Below are 22937 nucleotides of genomic sequence, written 5' to 3'. Positions count from 1 at the left end.
GTAGGCCCGTTAAAACATTGTTTCCCAAAGACTGATTCGCAAGAGATTTTTTGGGTCACCTGGTCAAGATTTGCATGTAGGTCTAAATATGCAATTTACCTTTTATTGCTGCTTCAGTGACTGTTTTTCATTGTGTAAAACTTGAGTAATGCTAATTGTTCAGAGAGACACAATCACTCAGTCAACAATAAAATATCCTCATTAATGTTCAATATCGGTCACAGATTTATTTTGTGATTTACAAATAATGTCCATTTGACTTGGGTCGCAAAGATTTGTGACTTTTAAAATATGGGTCCCCAGAAAAAAAGTTTGGGAAACACTTAAACAATAAAGGATAATATTTATTAAATGACTTTGTTATTCACACAAAAAACACAAAAGTTGGATAAATATTATACACTTTTATAAATGTACAGTATTGTTTAAAAAAAAGACATGAACTGCAATAAATACACGTGTATGCTTGTATGTTTGTTTGACCAACTCAAATGTTATAATTGTACAGAAACAGGACAAAAATTTCCCCAACCATAATAAAATAATAAACAAAAAGCACTAGAATAACATGCGTGACTTTTATCAACAGTCTCCTTTATCATGCAGGACAATAAAACATTGTTAATTTCAAACTCATGCTGCTATCTTTTCTATGTCAATAATTGGCTGGTATACAGTCCTAAGTGCACAAATATTAACAGCCATTTGATTGGCAAGATGCTAATGGCCCTACCAACGGAAGCCTGTCCGCGCACAGAAAGGGGGTAGAAGGACTTGTTTTTGCAAAGCTATATGGAAAAACATATTTATTATCATACACACACACACACACACACACAAGTAGAGAGCTGATTCAAGAGCAAATAAACATGTACATAATTACAAAAACAGAGACAGATAGGCAAACACACAGACACCCAAAAGCAGTGAGCGCGCCATACCCAGCACACACCTAACCACTGATAATCCTCTAGACAGGAGCGCACACACAGAGCATCATTATGTTTATCAGTGTGAACCAGCCCACCGACACCCATCACTCTAATTCCATTTGTCTGTTTAGATTCGTTTTGCTTTAATCCCCCCTTGTTTGTGCACATCTGCAAGCACTGCAATAGTACAGACAGGCAGGCAGGACAACAGACAGAGGGACTGACGGAGGGACTGACACAGAAGAGACAGAAGTACAGACAGAAGAATAGACAGAGGCACAAACAGAAGAGCAAACAGAAGAGCATACAGAAGAGCATACAGAAGAGCATACAGAAGAGCATACAGAAGAGCAGAGAGTACCCAAACTCTCCTGGTGCTGCAGCCTCCTCAGGTCCCTGTGTATGTCCTCGCCCAGAGACGAGCTCTCTGTCCCAGGCTTGAAGCTGCAGCCAGGCCCGCAGGCCCCGGTAATCACTGCAAACAGTCAAACATCCAGTCAACGAGCTTCTCACACCAACACAACATTACAGGCTTTTACACAGTATTACACCACATCTTATTATCCCATTCAAGTCTCTCTATTAGCTCAATTGGATGGTGGGATTTTCATTTGTAAATTGGAGGATTTTAGATTAGCTTGTCTGTCAGCAATGAAATGCCCCCTGAGACTGTGAATTATGTGACCAATCACATATGAATCAATGCTTACGCATGCCTTAGTGGATGAATGGGTGGTGTCAGCAAGAGGAAATGAACAACTTTAACCTGGATTATGCATTATACAGTGTGTACACGAGACTAAAGGTTTTATCTCAGCAGATATCATAGCTGTTTGGCCACAGATTAGGTACAGATCAGAGGCATTAACTCTTCTCAGGAAATAAGAGGGATAAATTAGGGCTAATGTCTCAACAATGAGTGGATGACATGATTCCCTATAGCTGACAATGAGAACTGTTCGCTTTTATAAAGTCAAATAATATGAGGGTCTAATAAGGAATTATTAAAGAGATAAATATTAGCTGCTATACACACCTAGCAGCAACATTATGCAGAACTGAAGCTGGTTGGTTGAAAAGGAGGCAAGTGAATTAGCCGTCTCCCTCCTCAGGCCCTCCGTTCAGACACGGAGTGAGGAGGAAAGGCAGAGAAGGCACCCCGAGCTAGAGGAGACCCTGCAAATTATGAAAATGCCTCTCTGTGTCCTAAATGGAGGCCGAGCTCTTTAATGTGGCACAAAATTAGAACCTGGGGGAGCGAGTGTGGCCTGCTTGATTGGCGAAACCCCTCCTGGCCCACTAGCACCCCAACCCCCTCCTTCTCAAAGCACACACAAGATATTATCCAGTGCCTTGTGGCGCTGTCTTGTACTGGTGAAACTGTAGCACCCTAGATATAGCCCCGGGGCGCCTATAAAGGTACCTAATTTGTCAGTTTACTCCTCAATTATTTAAATAGATCTAAGAAGAGAGTAGAGCACAGGGCTTTTTCTGCCTCTTCACAGTCAAAGCCGAGAGAGACCTTTCTCCACGCTAGACATTTTCAATTACGCGCTGCACTGCCGTCTTTGATATACACAAGTGCCGTGGTGGAAAGGGGCTGTATCAAATAAACAAATGTGTGTATATAAGATAACAACAGGAACTGTTTACGCTCTGGAGAACTCAGTTATTTCATGTTTACCATAAAGACACACCAATGTGTTCTACTAAGTTGCTTCTGTGTACAGTTTTCATCCTCTCTCAACAATAAACTCAGCCGTGATGTACACATGACCACTTTGTGACCACTGAGGCTGTTTAGGGGCACAATGACATTTCAGGTCCCAATAAACTCTACAAATGACCAGTTTGTGGGGTGTCAAGGGCTCTCTTAATCTGAATGCTTTTAGAGAAGTTCTTCTTTCTCAAAACCTCTACTTCAAAATGTCTAACCCTTAGAAACAGGACAAGGTAAAAACAACACAAAAGTACTATTCACTTTTAATCCCTTTGACAAGAAGTGAAACATACAAATGCAATGGTGTTACCAACTATGGGGGAGCAATAAGATAAAAAATGAATACTTAGAGCCAGATCACACAATCATAATGATTTAAAAACTTCGTATTCAGCCTTTAAGATGTCACTGAAGTCATCTAGTTCTTCTAAGAGGTCACACTTCACTGTGATTGGTTAAATTCATCTGTCACTCACTTAGGGCATGAAAAAGGCTGGAGGAGTGAGACGGGAAAAGGGTTGTTTTTAGAGTGACTAGTGTATTAAACAATGAAGCAGTCAATCACAGTATAATGATTTTACCAAAATAGCATATTGTCACAGCAATTAAATCGTGATTCAATTTTAATCACCAATTCTACAACACATATCTGTCCGGCTGCTTAATAAACATACACTACCTACACGATGGAGATGGTGAGTACACTAACTCCAGACAAGTTATTGCATTCTGCCCACCATGCACAAGGGACACTCTTTCACTAAATGTGCTAGAAGAATGCATGTATTCCATCAAAGCCCTAGAAAAGGGGCATTGTGCACTTATGAGACAAACTTTTACAGAAAATAAGACTTTGTGGCTAGTTCAGAATAGTGTCTATGACACTGTATTAACCAACACACTGCAGAGCTCCACCCTCTCTCCTTTCCAAGCCTCCATCCAGCCAGGGAGAGTGGAGGAGATAGGGCCAGCTCCTAAAGCTGTCTTTTCAGCCCCTTCTCCCACTTGGTCTATCGGAGATACACAGCAAGCGGAGGTGTCGTTTTGGGCTGGCATTTCGGACAGTATCTACTTATAGACGGGAGAGAAAAAGAAAAGAAAAACAGAAGGGGTATTATCAGGAAGGGATGAGAGCAGCAAAGGCATTTTGTCTTTTTATTCCCCTCCTAAGCCATGGGCTTTGCTCCCAATCCGATTGGTCGATACGGCCAGGGATGTAAATGAAATGCAAAGAAGAATAAGGCTGGCTTCCCATCTCCAGAGTGTGCCCCACTCTGTATCTCACTCTCTCTTGCACAGTGGCTGTTTATGGTGTTGTTTCTGATTCCCATTCATAGACTTGTGCTCTTCCTGTTCCCCCCACCCCACACCTCCAGCTCCTCTCCATCTCTTGCCTCTCTCTGGCTGGGCTCTCAGCTCTTATCTCCTCAGACGCCCCACATTCCAGCGTTGCTGTGGCTCCCTGCCTGCACCCCTGGTCACGGCGATTCCATGGGTTCCCACAATCCTCGGCAGCTCGGTGATTTAGGGTGGGCAACTGACTCTCAGAGACAGCAAAGAGGAGAGGAACAGAGGGGTTAGGTAGAGGCAGGATGTGCTGCCACTGACACTGTGTGACAACAGAAAACAAACAGTCAAAACACTTAATAACAGCAATAATAGCAACTATATGTAGGAAAACTACAAAACAACTGAATGCTCTTCACTCAGTATTAAAAAGAATAATGCAGCATTTATAGTCATTTAAGTGGTCACTGCAAAAGTGGGTGATTAGATGATAGTATGGCTGTGACATTCAGTTGACATGATTCAACAAATACAGCACTTTTGCTGTTATGCAAAGGTTTTTGCTATCAACACAGGGAGCAGGCACATGATTTTATATTTAACTAATCAACACTTCCTGCAACATTTACAGACATCATACCATCCACCATCCATTAAACCTTTTAACTCACCTCAAAAACGATCCTTGGCATTGGCACATTTTACATTTCATTCACATCCACAGGGGATTACTGCTGCCCCAGTAGAAATGAATAAAATTAATCAGTTCAAAACATTAAACGAAGATGGATGGATAAATGAGTGAGTACCCAATGCATGACATAAGTCTGTCCCACATTAAAAACATTACTTTAATCCCTTGTTTCGCCTTCCAAATTGGTCATTCCTCAGCGTAGTTGTACTAAGTGAGGACAAATCAGTACAGCTTGAGTAGGAGGGAAACAATCAGATGAGGTCAGGCAGGAAATCCTTAAAGTTATAAGAAAACATATATGTAGTAAACTGTAAACATTATTCTGACAGCAGTAGTGTAAACTGTGTAACATTGAAGTCTTTTTTCCTGAGAAAGGCTGCACATTCACAGTGTCATGTCTTTAGACACAGCTCACCGCTGAGTCTACATAGGTCTATAGATGCTATCATGTAGTGTTCCTTAGCCTCTGGTGAAGTCGGTCCTTTTCCTTGCTCAGGTGGGTGATGGCAGAGCGTATGGCAGCAGCCTGTGGATCCTTGGGCTCCTTCTGTAAGTAAAGGCGGAAGTGTTGCACACTGCAGGTCAACAGGCTGTCTGAGCTGTAGCCCTGATGACCTAAGCGAAGCAGCCTCTCACAGGCCAGAGCCAAGTTTTTGTCCCAGTTAGGAGGGTACTGAGAATAAGTCTCCACTATGTCCTTATACAGCTGCAAACACACAACAGGCAATGTCTGAGCTCAGCATAAATGAATGGAACAACAAATGATACTCTTCTTGTCATGACATTTTTTGCTGTGATATGAATGTGTGTTTGGTTACACTCACAGTATAAGAGAGCTCAAAGAGGCGAGCTTTTGCCTCTCCCATCATCCTCTCTGCCAGGTCAAACAGAAAGAAAGCCGTCTTCATCCTAAACAAAGCACACAGGGCTCAGGGCTAAGTGCTGGATGGATGAGCCATGCAGATCCACTGCTCACAGACGCACCACTCCAATGGAGTGATTTATGTAGATGCAGCAGCAAATGCAATGTACATGTAGATGCTCTAGCACACAAGACTGGTTTATGGAGATGTTCAGGCACACTCGTATGCATCGTGACTCAGCTTTCATGTGCTCCAAGCAAGTACAAGAAGTAAAAAGAGCTCACTGTACCTGGCCTGCCACATCTCCTCATTAGCAACACGCTCCCAAGATGAAGCACTGAAACTGTTGAGACACAACAATTTAGCAGTGAGACAATACTGATACATATTACAGTTATTATAATAACTGATAACAAGAAGTGCTAAATTATGAAACATTACAAATAAACAAGAAATAGACTTTAATATGTTGTTGATTGTGAACATGTGACCTCTTCTTCAAAAGAGCACTTTAAAAGGGCTGTGCAGCTAATATTTGGCTTGTTGGTCTTGGTGGACATGGTTGTCATGAATGTGCACAGAATAATGTCACAGTATTCAGCCGTGGATATCTGAGTGAATGAAGGGCTTGGGGCAAGAGCCAGTGAATACAGAGCTTTGACTAATTCCACTTTTGACACAGCTATTGACAAAATGCAATATGAAAGTCATTATTCTCCATCTAAAGTCTCATTTCAAATGGCCAAAGGCTTAATGTTTTGCTGTGTCTGTCCACAAACAAAGACATACTCACAGAGACAAACTACACAAGGAGTAGGCAGATGCTGATGTTAAAAATAAAAAAAATTACAGAATATTCACTCAATAGGTCTGCAAATAATGAACATTTTCGTGATTAATCTGGTTATTGTTCTTTGGATTCATTGAGGAGAAGCTGTTTCAACAGAATGTGAATATGAGGTTTTTATTATTACATATTTTTTGTTTCACTTGACACATTTGGGAATAAATCCCTCTCAACCCAGGGTTTGTGTTTAGTTTGGAAAACACTTATTCGATTACTAACGTGGTTGATGATAAATACAATATCATTTTGTATCAATTAATCAATTAACTTGTTTCAGCCCAACATTATAGTCTGTATTAATGTAGTCTAATACAAAGAAAACTGTGCTATGTCAGTATTTGTTACATTTTAAAACAGAAAATATTATAGTATTTGCATTCTACTGACAAACCTTTATATTAAATGATTACTGCAACATCAGTGTTTACAAGCAAAATTAATATTAATATAATAATAATAATATGATTATAATAATATTAATATTATTTTGATAGTCTAAATCATACAAATATGCTAAAAATCTTTAGAGGAAGCATGTGACATTTTAGACTGCCCCAAGTGTAACGTGTGTAAAATGTTGTGCTCATGAGGCATAGACTTGAGCGCACCTGTTGTGTGGCTCACTCCAGTTGTACATGTTGCGAGTCCGCTGAGCCCAATCTTCAGGATGAAAATTCTTGTGAACAGGCACTAAATAGTCACACACACCAAAGGGCCATCGGGAAAAGCTTTGCACCCAGCTCTGGTCTTCGTCAGGCAAGCCAATACAGGCAAACACATCTCTTCTGCAGAAAAGACATTTAAACTATTTTTTTAAGTTTTTAAGAGATACTTACACCTTTTAGAGAACATCATGACTCTCATTGTTCAATTACACTCAGAGCCCCCAGGTCACTGTTGCCCCGCACTGTGTTAGGCATGTTGGCCTGGCAAACACTGCCCCCTGGTGGGCTTGGTATTTACAGTGCCTGTTCCTCCTGAGGGGTGGTGGATAAGAGCAGAGAGCTGAAATGAGTCCATCAGAGGCTGTTTAACCAAATCAAGCAGATTAGTTGACCTCTTTGGTTCATCAAAGTGCTTTTATGGCTGGAACGACCTTCTGAGCTTATCTTCTTCCTTCACTCACAGGGCCGCAGATCTCTGCCTTATTAAATCACCTACTTGTTCAATGAGAACAGTATTACCCCCCATTATGCTACAATCTCTTATTTATAATTTATAATATTTGCTTTCACATTTATACCGTTCCTTTGTGTTCTGTTAGTGCTGCAGAATGACTTACTGTGGATTACGGGACAGAAAGTTCTTTAAACTGAAAGTCTGTTTTGCTTCAGTGTCAACTGGGTCCCAGTAGCGGCCAGGAAAGTGCACTCCTTGAAGGTGATGTCCCAGTTTGGCAATGTACCATTTGTATGTCATCATCTGCAAACAAGAAAATACTGTTTCACATATTAAACTAAACAAAACTGACAAGTGTCAGTGTGGCAGCTACACTTTTCTATAAGAAGTATGTGTACGATCCTTATCTTTCTTCAGTGAATTCAAAATCTAAACAAATCACCCTAACTATTCAGCTGATGTGACATAAACAATGTAAAAAGCACTTTACAGGTAAGTTTACTTTTTTAGAATCTATAGACATCTCTATGTGTGATTTCTTTTTTAGTTTGTATACAGTTCTGTATTTAAGAACTGCTTCAGTCTCACTTTAGGCCTATTTACTGCATTTAGAAATAGTTCACCTCCTGATCCACGAGCTGCACGTCTGGCCGCACGTCTTGACAGTAGTGCAGGTAGCGGAGAGAATTTCCGGGGAGATCTCCTCTGGTCAAGATGATAGAGTTTTTGGGGACAGAGGAAAGTAACTCCTGGCCAAACCTTTCCACTACACTGTTTGTACTAAGGTCACATTCCCTACAATTGAAGACAGAAACATTTGTTTGTAACATAAATAAAGTTTTTTGTTAAACTTCTAGCATAGTTGGAAGCCTTCTTACTGCTTAATAAAGTGTTACTGGTATAAAAGGTTTGAGTTTTCAGGTATGCATCAAGGTGTTGGGAAGGTAAGTTGTCAGTGCCTCCGCCCCTCCCACTCTGCTGCACTGCACTGGCTGCCTATCTAATCACAGGCAGACAGGTGTGATGGGTGAGACAGCACAGGCCATGCACTCCCCTTGATCAAAGCTGCTCCATGATGGCTGTCTGGCACTTCCCTGCACTATGCTGGAGTAATCTGCCTTTTCGGACAGCCAACATCTGAGCCTGAGCTCTCGCAGTAGAATCTATGTGCTAACCGTGCCTCTCCTTAGCCTCTACCATGGTGTGAGTGCAGAAAACCTGACATGCACAGTTCAGACCTGCAGCATGAAGTTTTAGAGTAAAACAAATCACATTAACTCAGGAAACTTGCAGGAGGGTTTAGTCTTTATACCAACTTTTATCAAAATCTTTTACCTCACAAGATGGCTAATTTGAAATCTGTGAAAGTAGAAAAGCAGTGCTATACAAAGCTTACTTGTGATTGATGTGCACAATATGCGCCACAAGAGTGATTGTAAGGAGCCAGCCTGTTATCTTCCATAATGCCCCACAGCCCAGTTTCCTCTCTAAAATACTGCAGGTCCGACTCAGGCCAAGGCCTGCCAGCACACACACTGCAGCGTCGCTTTGTAGCCAAAAACGCTCAACCTGCAGGAGGGGAGCACACAGCAGAGAGCTGCTTTACCTTGTACAAAAAGTCAGTGCATGTCCATTTCTACTATAATAAATGATAACACTGTCTTACCACTCCCAGCAGCAGGGGTCTACCTATATCCAGGTTGGCTCTCCATGCAAAAAACAATGAGTAAACCAGCAGCATGGCAGTCACAAGAAACGAAATAGTGCCACATTTTCTGAAACACAAAAAATGCACATTCTCTTACAAACACTCAAAATAATCCCGTTGATTTTGTATTTATTTTGACTAGACAGAGACTAAAATGTAAAATGTTTTGTGTGTTGAACAACATACTAAAAACATTAGCGCGGATAATTCGACATCACAAGTCGAAGGAAAGTGAGTAAGTAATCCAGTTAAGAAATGCATGATTGATATTCTAAGGCTGACTGAGTCAGTGTAAGTTTAGCTAACTGTGATTCATAAGTAGTTACAGCGCAGCATCTTATATACTGAAAGCAACATAATTATATTTATTGTTTGATTTTGTATTTTCTTTCTTACTTGTCCTTTATGGAGAGAAGCAGCCCGTTTCCTGCCAGCACGAGCACAGGAAGTGAAAGGTCTGCCAGGCAGTGCTCCAGCTGGGCTCTACAACACAGACAAAAGATTCTAAATAATCAAGTGCCCAACAAAGTAAAAACTTCAGTCACTGCTGCAACATTCAAGGACACCAATTATGAACTGGCCTTCCCTCTATAAAAACAAACTGAGTGGACATGCGTGTCTTCTTTCAATGGGATTGACAGATACAAATGACTGTGTCATCCACCACCCGCTGCCCCGTCCGCTCCTCACAGCTGCTGTCAGTCAGCAAGCGCTTGCTCAGAGCACACAGTTTCCTGCCTCTTCCTTAATACCCATCTCTATTTGACAGATTATTGAGTCTCTATATCTCTGAATGTACACTATGTGAGAGTGCTCCACATGTGTGTCTGTGGGAGAGTGTGCCCGCTTCTGCAGAGGGTTTACGTCTTCACTCTGACATGCTTGTCATGTTCCCCTTTTTCCCCCATCTTGAAGGTGTGCTTGTCCATCAAGCAGCAGGGGTGATAGGGAAGGGTGGGTGCTTGGCAGAGGGGGGTCGATAGTGGGGGGCCTTAAGACGTACATGCACCCCCATCCTATCAGCAGAAGGATGATACTGTGGTGGCAGCGGTGGTGGAAGAGAGCAGGGATGGATTCGGGTGGAGGTGGGGGAGCTTGAGTGGAGGAAAAAATACAATTTCTCCAGCTCTATTGCAGTGTCTGTCATCACAGCTTGTCACGCTTAAACACCAGAGCTGAGTGATCATTTCAAACTGCTGGAGAAACAGAACACAGCGATTTGGCCCTCTAAGCAGGTTCACTAGTGCTTTCAGGAGAGAGGGAGAAATGGGAAGAACAAAAGCTACTGTGGGGAGTAAAGGCACAGAGGAGATGGGCCTCAAAATGACTGTGGTCCAGTGTGACTGAGGCTAAATCTGTGCTAAACACCTGTGACCCTATATCTTCAAACTATGTGGGACAGTGTATCACTATTATTCATACTCCTAATCTGCTACTAGTTTTATATAGAACATAAAACAACATTACATTGGTACTAACCTGCATTTAAGACGTGTGGAAAAATGAATGCATTTATAGAACAACAGAAAATACAATTAATTTTGAAATACACTTACTGAAGCATCATGGTCATATTCACAGAGCCTGATGTCTTTGCCTAAAACCAAAACAGGACACATAAAACAAGAAAAAACAAATGGTGCAGATACATGGTGAGTATATAAACCCAGTAGACGTACCAGACTGAAGGTGCCATACTCAGACCTGAGCAGGTGAGTGAGGAGACCAGACAGAGAGGTCTGGTCTCCCCAGCTCCAGCGAGCAGTGTTTAGGAAGGAGGACACAGGTATGTAGATGTATGGCAAAAAACCTGCTCCAAAACACACCCCCAGAGACACAAGCCTGTGCAATGACAACTCCTAGAAACAAAGGACAACTTTTAATAACGCAGTGTATAAAAAGGATCACATCATCAACATTGTGTAACTTTTAATCATAAGTCTAAAACTATTTTAATGGATATCTTAATAGTCTTGTCTATAATTATTCTCTACTGCGTGCAATGAGTATTTGAACAGTTTAAAATGTCAGACATAAATGGCAGATTGCATTACCTTTTCAGCGTATAGACGGTGTAGCACCCAAGGAATTATTACGACCATGTACAAAACCAAGGTGTGCTGGTTACAGAGCCCAAATCCAGAGCAAAAAGCCCCCAAATGTGCAATCTAAAAATGCAGTGAGCATTAAGTCATTTAAGTCAACAAACTGAAATAACTATAAATGTTACTTGTAACTATAAATGTTACTTGTCTTACTTTGCTTCTTTCGGGACCATTGTCAGCACAATGGAAGCAGGCAGACAAGAAGAAGAGCAAACCAACACAAAGGTTGTTGAGGGTGAAGACCTCGGCCACCACAGACCACTGCCAGGTCAGTCTGGACACAGCGAACATCCCTCCAGCCAAAGCAGCTCCAGGAACCGGGCCTTCTAACCTGTCCAAAAAGTTTGAGAAGTTACTCTGGAAGTTTATTTCAACAACATGAGCCCAACTATTTTCAACTTTTCACACACTAAAAAGCAATTATATTTTATTTGAACAAACCATTTTTATCTTTTCTATTTGTCCTAACATACACTGTAGCAACATAAAAAGCTTCATAGCAGTTTCACACATAATTTAAATTTTCCAGTCAGAAAAGCAGACACTTCCCCAGACTAATTTGGAGGCCCGTTCTAATCTTCCCTCGGCCCAAGTTTGCTTTTCGGACGAGACCTTGAAAAACACTGTGAACCCAAATATTCTGGTATCATAGGAACTCTTTCCTGTGCTGTTAGTCGATCTGGGGCAGGCTGGCAGAGAAACCGCCATGTGGGAGATAGCACTTTATCCTCTACTTCTTAAATATACTGAGAGCACAAAAGTATGGTCTTCATCCTCTCCTGTTCTGTCTCCATCTCTTCTGCAGTAATTGAAGGAAACTTGGGATAATCTGTCATACGCTAAGACCCACCACTTACTCCAATGAGAGAGAGAAAGAGAGAGAGTGGGGAACAAATTATTGGGGGGACAAAAAGTGTGTGTTAAAGGGGTGTGCGTCTGTAGGGCGGGAGACAAGTGTGCAGGACGAAGGATGAAATTCACAAAAAAGGAAGAGAAAAGTTGAGGAAGCACGAGAGGAAAAATAGAATAAAAAGCAGCCCTGTCCCCGGCATGCTGGCTCGGAAATATGAGCTGCAGCCTCGACAATTAGGGAAGTCAGGCAGTATGGCCCTTTCCGCCATTGTGTGGAGTGGCTTAGAGTCCTCATCAGCCTATCAGCTAACTGACAGGCAGAGAGCTGCTCTATTCAGCACCGCAGATACAAGCTGCAGGCCAAACGGCTGCCAGGTCCCTTATGACCCCACAATCCCTCGCCGGTGACAGCTTCAAGCTCCATAGCAAATTAGGCGCTCTCACATTACAATCGCACAAGACAGATTCCATTAACGGTATCTGAAATTGAGTAGAGAGCAGCCCGTTATCAGACCTGACTCATAAGCACCGCCATTAATCACAAGGCATGATACCATTTATACATTTCCAGCTCTCTGCCTGCCGCTGTGATAGTCAGCCACAAAAGGCCTGATGAGACTTAGGCGAGGGGAACAATGGAGCTTTCTGAGGAGAGCACAGGAAATCAGGAAAAAGGGAGAGCAAGAAAGGCAGAGAGAAAAGTCCTGTGCGCCGACTACTTCCCCTTTTTTCTTGGCTCCTCTCTCTCCCTCTCTCTCTCCCTCTCTCTCTCTCTCTCTCTCTCACTCCTCCTCACCACCGTTTCCTCTGTTCACAGTGAGGGTTGGGGAGGGGGTTAGTCAGCTGTGTTGATGGGGCGTCTCGGAGTGGCTTTTAATAAGAGATAGCGACGTCTCTCTCACCATACCGCTTCAGGAATTAGTATTAAGTTGAGGGGAGGATGAAGAAAGGGAGTGTGGACTTTTGTTGAGGTGTACAGACCCCCACACCCATCATTTTACCTCACTGCGTGACAATTAACCCGTAGCTTATAATTCCAGCAGGGGGGCGATTTGAGGTCACATTCGGTGCAGGGGAGTGATGGGGGTCCAGGGATGGGGTATTACCCTGTGTGTTCTGGCATCTGATCTCCAGCACTCACACTTCCTCCCATACGTCTGCAGCACATATTCTTTCTTCTGCTCTGCTTTATTCTCCCTGAGCGACTGACAAATCTCTCTTTTAGAGTGTGTCAGAGCGCCAGAGCTCAGTGATGTGTGTACAGTGCCTCTGTAAATGACCTGTCTGTCTGCCAGGGACCACCTGGGCCCCGGGCTGCCTCTCAGCCGCTGCACAGCTCATTCTCCAGGCTGCCTGCTCCCAGGACACACAGATAAACCACGGCATCGCCTCTCACCGTTGTAGCCATGCTCCTTGTTATCACAACTCAATGCAGTGCTGGATGGGGCTGTGTTAAAATGTTGTGGCTCAGTGACAATGGCCTGAAGAGAATAACAACCCTGACAACTAGAGTATTCAATCACACTGCCTGTCACCACAAAATAAAGTGGCAAATATTATACAATTTAGCTGTGAATACCAAAGAAAGTCCATTTCCATCTAGTGTAAAGGATCTTAAAACATGTACCACATTAACAAGAAAGACCATGTGTTTTTGTATAAATACTAACGAGCTTCTACCAGTACAAAGAACAATATATTTTTGCCAAAGTCCAAATGGGTCTTGTCTCATTGACCCGCTGCAGAGCCGTGCCAGCAGCAGGCGCCTGTGCTAAATAACAGCACACAAAAAGCTTGGTTTTGAATGAAGCTTGACAATAGAGCGAGCCAAAAGAGTGACTGTCCCACACCACCCCGGGGAGCAGACAATAGCAGAGCCGTGCCACTGCCTCTGTAGTGTAACCCAGCCGAGGTTTGGGGAGGCAGCGCTGGAAAGGAATCACACATTCCTTAAGAGGGTACAGAGCGAGGAGGTGCCCTGCTCGGAGGCGGAGGTTTCCAGCTGGCCCGTGATAACACCCCGCGGCTCTCCTCTGGCCAGGACAACAGCAGGGTACTTAGCAGCTATTATATGGAACTGCTAAGTGCATCATATGGTGTTTGGATTTGTGAAGCCAGGCATTTGATACAGAAATGAAAGCTTTGAATCAAGGCTTTGAGTCAGTCTAAACGCGCATTGTTCTTCTTTTAAAAACAGCAGGATTGAAGAAACATAATTATTTTTGAATATTTTAGTCATAGACAAAATATAAAATATAGGTTACAATAAATAACATAATTATTCAATTAAAATTAATTTGATAATGAATAAAACAATAAATATAAACCCTAATTAGGAGTTTTATACAGTGGTTACTGGTAGTTGTTTTTTGTGAGATTGAAGCTGAGTACTTTATTTTACAGCAATCTAGTATCTATTCAAATGCAAACAAAAACAAAAAATAAATATTACAAATTAAATATAAAGATTTTTTTTTTCCATATAATACAATTGTGTTATTTTTATATCAAAGGTCACAGATTTGGACCTGGTTCCTCTGCCCTCCTCCCTCAGTGAGCACTGGGGGAGTATGTGGCTCTGTCTCTCAAACTCTCCTCCAGGAGAACGCTTCAGTGCCTGTAAAATTAATCACCGCAATTCGGCTCAAACAATGCAGCCACTGACATGACAATTTCTCCCAGAATGCCATCTTAATCTCCACCCGACACACAAAAATTATAGGAAGAGGGAGAGGAGAAAAACAATTTGCAAAAATGCTATGTTTATGCAATTCACTATATACCATTTGACTGCTGCCTTCTCCAACAAAGTCATTAGGCACACACCAGTGATACATAAATGTGGCTGTATAGATTCCATTAACTAATTCTGTGTGAATTGTAATTGCAGAGGCTGATCCGCCTTGGTGCCCGCTGCCTGCCTTATTAAGGCTGCCTGTGGTTGGGAGCGCTGGGATATTGACGTCCGAGGCAGACACAATCTCAGGCCCACGGGCGAACGGAATATTAAAGTGTGACTATATTGGGCTGCCTATCTAGCCCTCCTGCCTCCTCCTCTGCAGCTCTCGCCCCGTCCTGTAGCCAGTAATGAGGAAATAACATCTTCATTAGACATCTGTTTAACTGTATTAGAGGATGAGTCCTGGGGGAACCATTGGTCATGCTGACGATGGGGGTCTGGTGGACTACAATATAACAAATGTGATACTGAAAGGATGGAACAAAAGGTCCGCAGATTGGGTTCTATTAAAGCAGACAAACTCAAATTGACTTGTGCTTTTACACACACAATAAGTGCACTGTCCCTTCCACTTGGAATGATGATGCTATCTAAATACAGCACATGTTAAACAGTAAGTGTGCCACATGAGGGCAAAGACGGTTTCAGACAACATATCTTCTCTGTCAATGTTCTGAATGAAGCCAACATTCTGTTTGAGCTACATATGTAAAGTCAGTCTGTATGTCCAACACTACAGACATGTGCCCTTCTGTCCTGGGCTTTAGTAAGAAACAAGTCAGGATTATAGTGAACCAGAGAAAGTAAAAGCAGGACATGAAAAAAAAACACTCTGTTTTTTTAAAAAGATACCCCAGAACAGAGGGCAGCCTGGGCTTCCTGGTGAAGGAAACATGGACAGTGACTTGGGAGCATATGGTGCACCACCAAATAAGGAGCAAAGGGCTGGGATGGCACCATGCCCGCTCTGCTCCACTGTGAATCAGCTGTGCCACAGGGGCCAGAGCTTGGCAGGGGGCCTTTTACAGGTAACACTGCAGTTATGTAATCATGTGATCAGACAGAGTGCTGATCATCAGCCTTTTGGATTGTTTTGCCAGAGCGGCTGTCACTATGCTAAGGTGTGGGTTTGTGCTGTCTCAGGATAATCTGGAGAATGGAAAGAGATTCCTCACAGGTAGCAGAGATTGTGAGCAGCTTTAGCAGATAAACTGAACGCCGAGCTGTCAGGATTATCCTGCCATAAAGACAGCGTTCCTCTCAAGAGCCGTGGCGGAGGCCTTTAGCATTCCAAATGCCATATGTGTTTTTCTGGGAAACTCCAAGTGCAATCGATAGCAGTTCTCAGTGCGTCCAGCATCCTCAAAGACTTGTCAGACCATGGTGTGAAAACAGAACAAGACATGCAATTTGGCCATCAAACCACATGATCAAGCCAAGAAACTGTAATTGACAAATCAAAGGGAAGCTAAGTGCTACATTTAAACTCATGAGGGAGAGAAGTGGCTTCCAAGCCTATCAACTTACATTCCCCCACATTAAACACAGCAATCTGGCCCACTCATTTAAATTGATACATCAAAGGCTTTCCATGTTGGGAGTATTCCAGATGAATTTCAAGGTTTTACAATTTTACTCTGCCTTCAAGTACTTGTATTAAAAGCAATATATTCTTTCCATTTGAAAATAAAATTACCAAAACTCATTTGTTTTGGTGTAGGGTGTAATAAGTGTAGATTGTCTTTCAAACAAACTCCTGTTACAAGGGTAAAAGATTGTAAAAATAAATAAATAAATAAATAAATAAATAAATAACTATACCAGTATTCTGCATTATTTATCACTGGGTTAAAACACACAATATCTGATATTCTACAAATACACTAAACTAAAAATAGATTGATTTTCCAGTTGATTCCTGGAGCTTCACATCAAATGATCATTACACTTGGCTTAAATGATAATTAATAATAATTATGATGATTACTAGTAAAAGCTGGTGCGGTGGCACATCCAGTGCACAACAAACAAAACCCTGAGAGGCTCTATAAGAGACTAACAGTGAACTGCTAGAGCACAGTCATGTAGCACTGAGGACAAATAAACATCCAGTGTCAATGTTCTGTACTTCTTTTACCAGTGCAGCTCCTGGGTGAGCCTTGTAGACATTTAAAAAGCACTAGCATGCAAAAAGCTACAAAAAGAGAAATGTTGACACAATATGTTTCCCTCAACAAAGCCCCAAATGACTAACATCAGCATAAGGGTGATGTATGGAGGTCTGAGCACACAACTGAAGAAGAGTGAACACAGTGGGGTCAGCAGTGGCAGGACAAATTGTAGGGTGTTTGACAACACAGCTCTCACATGTTCTTATGGGGTGAGGAGTGCAGAGAGAAGGAGAAGTCGTGCCATGTTGGGCCTGAAAGCCTGCTGCGCTGTGGGGGTGGCACCATTGAACCAGGAAGTAGAAAGTGGGGGTTGTGAGGCTGGGTAACTGTGATATACAGGGAGGTGTGCGCTCACTCCAGGTGGCTGATGGGTAAACAGGCAGGGTAGGGTGCTGGGACAGAGAGGACGATGCCTGGCTTCTGGCTGAGCATACTAAACAGGGGATCAGGGACGTCACTGTCAAGCCGACCAAAAGATACACCATCAGCGCACCAGGAGTCATTCTGCTACCACCCCGCCAAAAAAATTACACATCCTTAGTTTTGAGACACTAGCTAGAAAATGTGCGCAGATCCTAGAAATGAGAATACAGGAAGTGCGTCAAAGTAGCTTTATCAATATATTATGATACTTGATATGTTGATACAATATTGATTTCTCTGGCTTCTGTGTCAATATATTGAAATTAAGCATTTGTTGGCCATTTCAAAGTGCCCACAGTTGTTACAGTGCTTGAGACTGATTATAATAAAATTGGTTTAAAAAATAACAAAAATAGTACCTGTGAAAAGAATGACTACATCTTCCAGTATTTTCCAGGTTTCTCATTAGACTTGGACAATCCTTACCTGCACACAGTAAGGCAGAGGGCACTACTGGCCAGCGCCCCCAGCAGGCTGCTCATCAGGTTGACACTGTGGGCAGGAGACAGTGAGGGCAGAAGACGCATGGACAGCCAGGCTAAGAGCGTGAAGACGGGGTATCCTGGAGGATGAGCAACCTACACACACACATACACAATTATAGAGAACAGTGCAAGTATGTGAGAAAACTTGAGTGATAGACGACAAAAGAACGTGTACAGGACATAATGAAATGAACCATTTGTCTAACATCAAAGTGTTCTGGTGCTGCTGCTGCTGTGGCCTCTTCCCAAGGACAGTGTAGTTCCCCAGAGTCCACACAGAGCAAAGCACGTGGTTTCACCAGCCCCAAACCACCTCGGAGCTCAGTGGCAGTCGCCTGGGGGAGCTCAGCAATCACAGCAATTAGCCGCTAAGTCTCCTTGTGCAGATAAGGCTCAGTCATTAAACATGGGCTCATTCTCTGCTCTGATAAGATGAACCAGAGGAAGAGGGCCGCTCTTCAAATAACACTGAGTACAAAGGTGAGAGTGGGACTGCACTGGTCACCTCCATACACTCACACAAACCAGTGTCAGGGACATTATGGGCTCCACACTAAACTACTTCATCACAAAACAACAAGCGACACCTCAAAATACTAAGACTAAATAAAGACAGGTGAGTATGAGACTGGCCTGTGGTACACTGGCAGACTGCAGCTCAGAGCTGAGGAGCAGAGGCACAGTCAGTGGAGAGGAGCAGAGCTTTGGAGGTCTGGGCCCGGAGAGGGCTCCAGGCTCTGGGGAGGCCTGAGAGGAGACAGACAGGCCACACGGACTGCAGCACTAACCACAGGATTACTGGCATAGTGACACCGACACAGGCTCCCTAAAAGGATCACAGCAGCGTAATAAACTTTATTAAATAATAAAACTTATTAGAACTGGTAACCCGATTTACTTCATTCTTTGCGGCTTACACACACAAAAAGAGGGGTGGATATAATAAGCCTTATACCGTACATAAGGCAAAGCCTACAAAAGCCATCGCCTCACCATTGATTTTAATTGGATTTGAAAAACGGGTTGCAAATTATAGCATTCTCTACTTGCAACTTAGTAAAATAAGTGTATAGAAAAGAGGGGAAACCTGTGGACTCAAAGTAAATTAATCTGCTTCTGCCCATGCTTAATTAAACTTCCTTAATGCTTATGAGAGTTAATGAGTGAATTGATTAAACAATACAGCTAATACTTACCCCCAGCTCACAAGCCGTGGTGATCAGCTCTCCTGTGGAACGGAATAGGAAGGAAATTAATGTAAACCCAATCATTATTATTAAGAGACAAGACTGCTCCCAAAGTTTTCCCAAATCAAATACTTGCACTGGGGTTTTGCATTAATTTGCCAGGATCAAAACCTGCAAATCTTCCCAGTGTGACATTTCCTAAGCGGCATGCTCATTCTCTTCATCTCTCCCTCTCCCCAGACACCTCCCCCCTCGCTCTCCCTCCCTTCTCTGCACATACACACTAAACATGTGTGGTGCTCTGTCACACAAAGGCACACATATGCTGATGTGAGAATAATGTGCAGTCCCATGCTCCGCTCCCACTCGCACTGTCTCCGTGTCTCCTCCAGTCCATTGGGCCCAAACAGAAAGGAGGCTGCTGACACGCACAGAATGAGGTAAGCTCCTAAAATAAGAGCAGGCTGCACATTTGTGACAGGCTCAGTGTGAGGTGCAGCACACACTCAAGAGGACAGCCCCAAAAGCTATTTGTGGAGCTGTATTTGGGCACAAACCCATTTGTGCCAGAATACATCCAGAGCGTTTCAAATTACACTGATTTCTCACCCAATGTTTGCCTCTCCCACTCAGCAAAATTGAAATTTTGTTCATATTAAATGACTTTGATAACATTTGGATTCATCAGCGCTCCCTCTACAGGTTATTGATCGGACCATACCATTTGACTCGTGCGGTCAGGTTTGGGTTTTCTAAGATCATGGACAAAGGAAAAGGAGTTTACAGCTTATACAACACATATCTTCTCCCTTATTGAATCTGCAGTTTGGTAATGCATGTGTTTAAAGCAGGTCTGGTGGAGCCTTGTTGATGCTGCACTTGTGTGAGCAGTCTAATGGAGCATGAAGGCACCTGTGCGGCTTAAGCTCTGTCACACCTGCATGAGGCCGCTGCCATCACTTTACATCACACTTTCTCATTTCCCCTCAGTAATGGCACACTTAGCACTAAGCACAGCAGCTACAGCAAACAGCCAGCAAACAGCCAGCCAACAGCCATCTCAGTGCCACAAGAGGCATTTGTGCAGCCCTAATACCAAAAAGAGAAAATATGGAGTCGACGGGGAAGCTGCACGGGTGCCAAGACTCTTTGTGATAGAGGAGCACGGGCACCCACACCAGTCTGCCATAATCCCCATCATTTCCACACTCACATTCCGAGACAACAGTGTCCCCGCAGGGCTGCGCTCCAGCCCCTCCAGGGCACAGCACACCTAAAGAGATTAGGACACAGAGACGGAGACCTGGAGAATTCCAGGGGTGTTCAGCTGGCACTATCAGAGCGGGCATCCTGCACCATCCCTAAACGCTGTGGAGAAGAGGCTGGCCAGGCTTTCAAAGCAGCGTTCAGACGACAGCCGCAGCAGCAGGGCCACTGCTCCTCTTCACCGCTCCTCTATCTGTCCCAGCTTTCATGTGCTTTCACTGCCAGTGTGCATTCCCTTTTGTAGCACAACTGCCAGAGCAGCACAAACCTAACAGGCACAGCCTTCATGCCATCCAGTCCACTTTACAAGTTTGTAACCGCGCTATCACTTCTAAACACTGTTTGTAATTGTGCAAGGCTTGAAATGAAACTACTGCATTACAAGAATGTTGGATGGTACTGAGCAAATGACATTTCTCTGAACTTTCCAAAACATTAGTATACTTCACAACTTGTTAAAAAGAACAGCAATGGGAAAAGTAAAGTTATGTGACAAACATTATTGCACACACACAGGCCTATGATATGATTGAAAAAATGTATTAAGATGCAAATTATATTTCTCTGAACTCTGTTCCAAAACTTTTCACTATTATACACTTGTTAAACAGAACAGCAATGGAAAAAGCGTCTGAACATGACTGTGCATAGGCCTAGAGTCTATGTGACTTGATACTGCATTGTGATGGGTTTGCTCTGTATATGAACCTTTACTGGGGGAAAAACCCTTCACGTGTTTCAGTTTATTCAAAATGTAGAAACTTTTAAGTAAGATCAAATCGCAGGAATTCACCATCACGTGACGTCTTTAATTGTTTTATTTCCCGTGCTATAATGTTTCTAATTGGTATATTTGACTTTTAGCCTACAGGCCTGCGTCTGTTTGAAATTACAATAAGGCTTCATTTATCAAAGGTGTTGATCAAAACATCTGACTGAGGATTGACAGAGGACTGACAGAGGGAGGCTGCAGGACCACGGACAGCACCGCAGCTCTGAGTTGTGAGCGGGCTGCCTCTGGATTGGCTCCTACAGACTACTACATACACCACATGACCACACACAGCGCACACACAAACACACAGACTGCAGCACAGACCTGAGTCTCCCCCGGGGACGCTCCTCTGGACACACGGCACGTACAGAGCCGCCACACAGGCCGCCGTGGCACCGCACAACATCCAACTTTTCCTCGGCGCCCAGGGCATCACTAAAACGGAGAATAAGTTTAACACTGTTGCCTTACGGATTTCTGTGAGCTAGCTTACAAAGGGCTAATGTGCGAACCTACCGTTTGCTTTCGATAACTTTTAAGACGCAAGTCTGTCTCCTCGGGATGAGGGCTCATAAATCTACACAGTGGCTCCTTTTGCTTCTTGAGTTCATGTTTTCCTGGAGAGAGCCCGAAACATTTTCAGACAAACCGGGAAGTTTCGACGGAAGTAGTCATCATAGTAGCGTAGTCTTAGTCTGGCGTAGCGCTCTTATTCACAGAGGATTTACGCCGCGGTATTACCGTAGGACCACAGGAAACTACCACAGGAACTACACGCCCCCTGCATATGGAAGAACTGCGGAGGAGGGAGCAGCGGCACAGAGTTAAAGCTAAATGAAGTTTGCGACGTAAGTTTGTCATAAGAGAAAAATCAGAGGAACAGGAGAAGCTGCCGGAGTACTGTGTTGTGTGTGAAAAGTGCAGAGCAGTCCTCTCTGTTTCTACAAAGGCAAACAGCACAGAGAGGACACACAGCAGGTGCACACCACAGCCGAGACCCACATGGACTTTTTTAGACACTGAGGACAAACGTAACTATCTGACAGTAATGAAGAAGACTGTAAACCTCTAGCCAGGAGCCCACCTGCTCAGAGGAGTCTGCTTCAGAGACTCTAATGACACAAGTGTACAATAACATGTCAGGAACTAGTAAGAGTGCAAGACACCTGAGTGCACTGTTAGTAAAAAGACGTTCACGGCCTAACAGAGCTCACAAATGCACTCTATAGTTCACACCAGAAAGAAACCTTACAGGTGTTCAACGTGTAAAAAAGCATTTACTCAAAAATATACTTTACAAAGTCATATAAACATTACAGAAAAACAGCACCCTTACTGCTGTTCAATGAGTGAGAAAACATTTGCTCATCACTTTAGTTTTGAAAGGCATAATTAAATTCACACAGGTGCATGTCCCTACAGTTGTTCAGTCTGAGAAAACATTTATCCTAAATGGTCATCTGAATAGGCATTTTAGATCTAACACAGAAGACAAACCTTACAGCTGTTTGGTCTGTAAAATAGAATTTAGAATGAACTGAGCAATGTACACATGAGAATACATAGTGGCGGAAGACCTTTCAGCTGTTCAATCTGTAAGAAAACCTTTGTCTATGAGTCAAGTCTTATCTACTTCACACAGATGAGCGATCTTACAGCTCTTCAGTCTAATCTGTCTATACACATGAAGATTCATCTATACTGATCAAATTAAAGGAACACTTTGAAAACACCTCAGATCTAAATGTGAACAAAAATATGTT

At 43.1% G+C, this 22937-nt stretch overlaps 1 protein-coding gene across 4 annotated transcripts; it reads right to left on the bottom strand.

Annotated features, from left to right (window-relative positions):
• Window positions 1-468: 468 nt before the first annotated feature.
• On the bottom strand, window positions 469-21830 carry tmem260 (transmembrane protein 260). Of its 4 annotated transcripts, XR_008633087.1 has the most exons (19): window positions 21691-21830; window positions 21499-21609; window positions 19143-19174; window positions 17888-18039; window positions 11429-11606; window positions 11225-11338; window positions 10850-11029; window positions 10727-10767; window positions 9567-9653; window positions 9129-9237; window positions 8859-9031; window positions 8086-8257; window positions 7626-7765; window positions 6952-7128; window positions 5786-5839; window positions 5458-5542; window positions 4790-5339; window positions 4611-4670; window positions 469-4261 (listed from the first exon to the last, which is right to left on the bottom strand). XR_008633087.1 is itself a non-coding variant. In XM_020919761.2 (17 exons), exons 2-17 carry the CDS (start codon window positions 21605-21607, stop codon window positions 5079-5081), a joined length of 2064 nt encoding a protein of 687 aa, XP_020775420.2. In that variant the 5' UTR covers window positions 21608-21609; window positions 21691-21830; the 3' UTR covers window positions 4762-5078. The 4 variants fall into 4 exon arrangements, 3 of the variants coding, with proteins under 3 accessions (XP_020775420.2, XP_055016269.1, XP_055016274.1); XM_020919761.2 differs by lacking the exons at window positions 469-4261; window positions 4611-4670 and having other exon boundaries at window positions 4762-5339; XM_055160294.1 differs by lacking the exons at window positions 469-4261; window positions 4611-4670; window positions 21691-21830 and adding an exon at window positions 18580-18772 and having other exon boundaries at window positions 4762-5339; window positions 21499-21592.
• Between the last annotated feature and the right edge of the window lie 1107 nt (window positions 21831-22937).

The sequence above is a fragment of the Boleophthalmus pectinirostris genome, unplaced genomic scaffold (genome assembly GCF_026225935.1).
Source record: "Boleophthalmus pectinirostris isolate CB_2022bp ecotype Guang Dong unplaced genomic scaffold, ASM2622593v1 HiC_scaffold_10, whole genome shotgun sequence".
NCBI lineage: Eukaryota > Metazoa > Chordata > Actinopteri > Gobiiformes > Gobiidae > Boleophthalmus > Boleophthalmus pectinirostris.
Note: the sequence above shows the minus strand (reverse complement) of the source record. Positions and strands in the feature narration are given on the sequence as shown.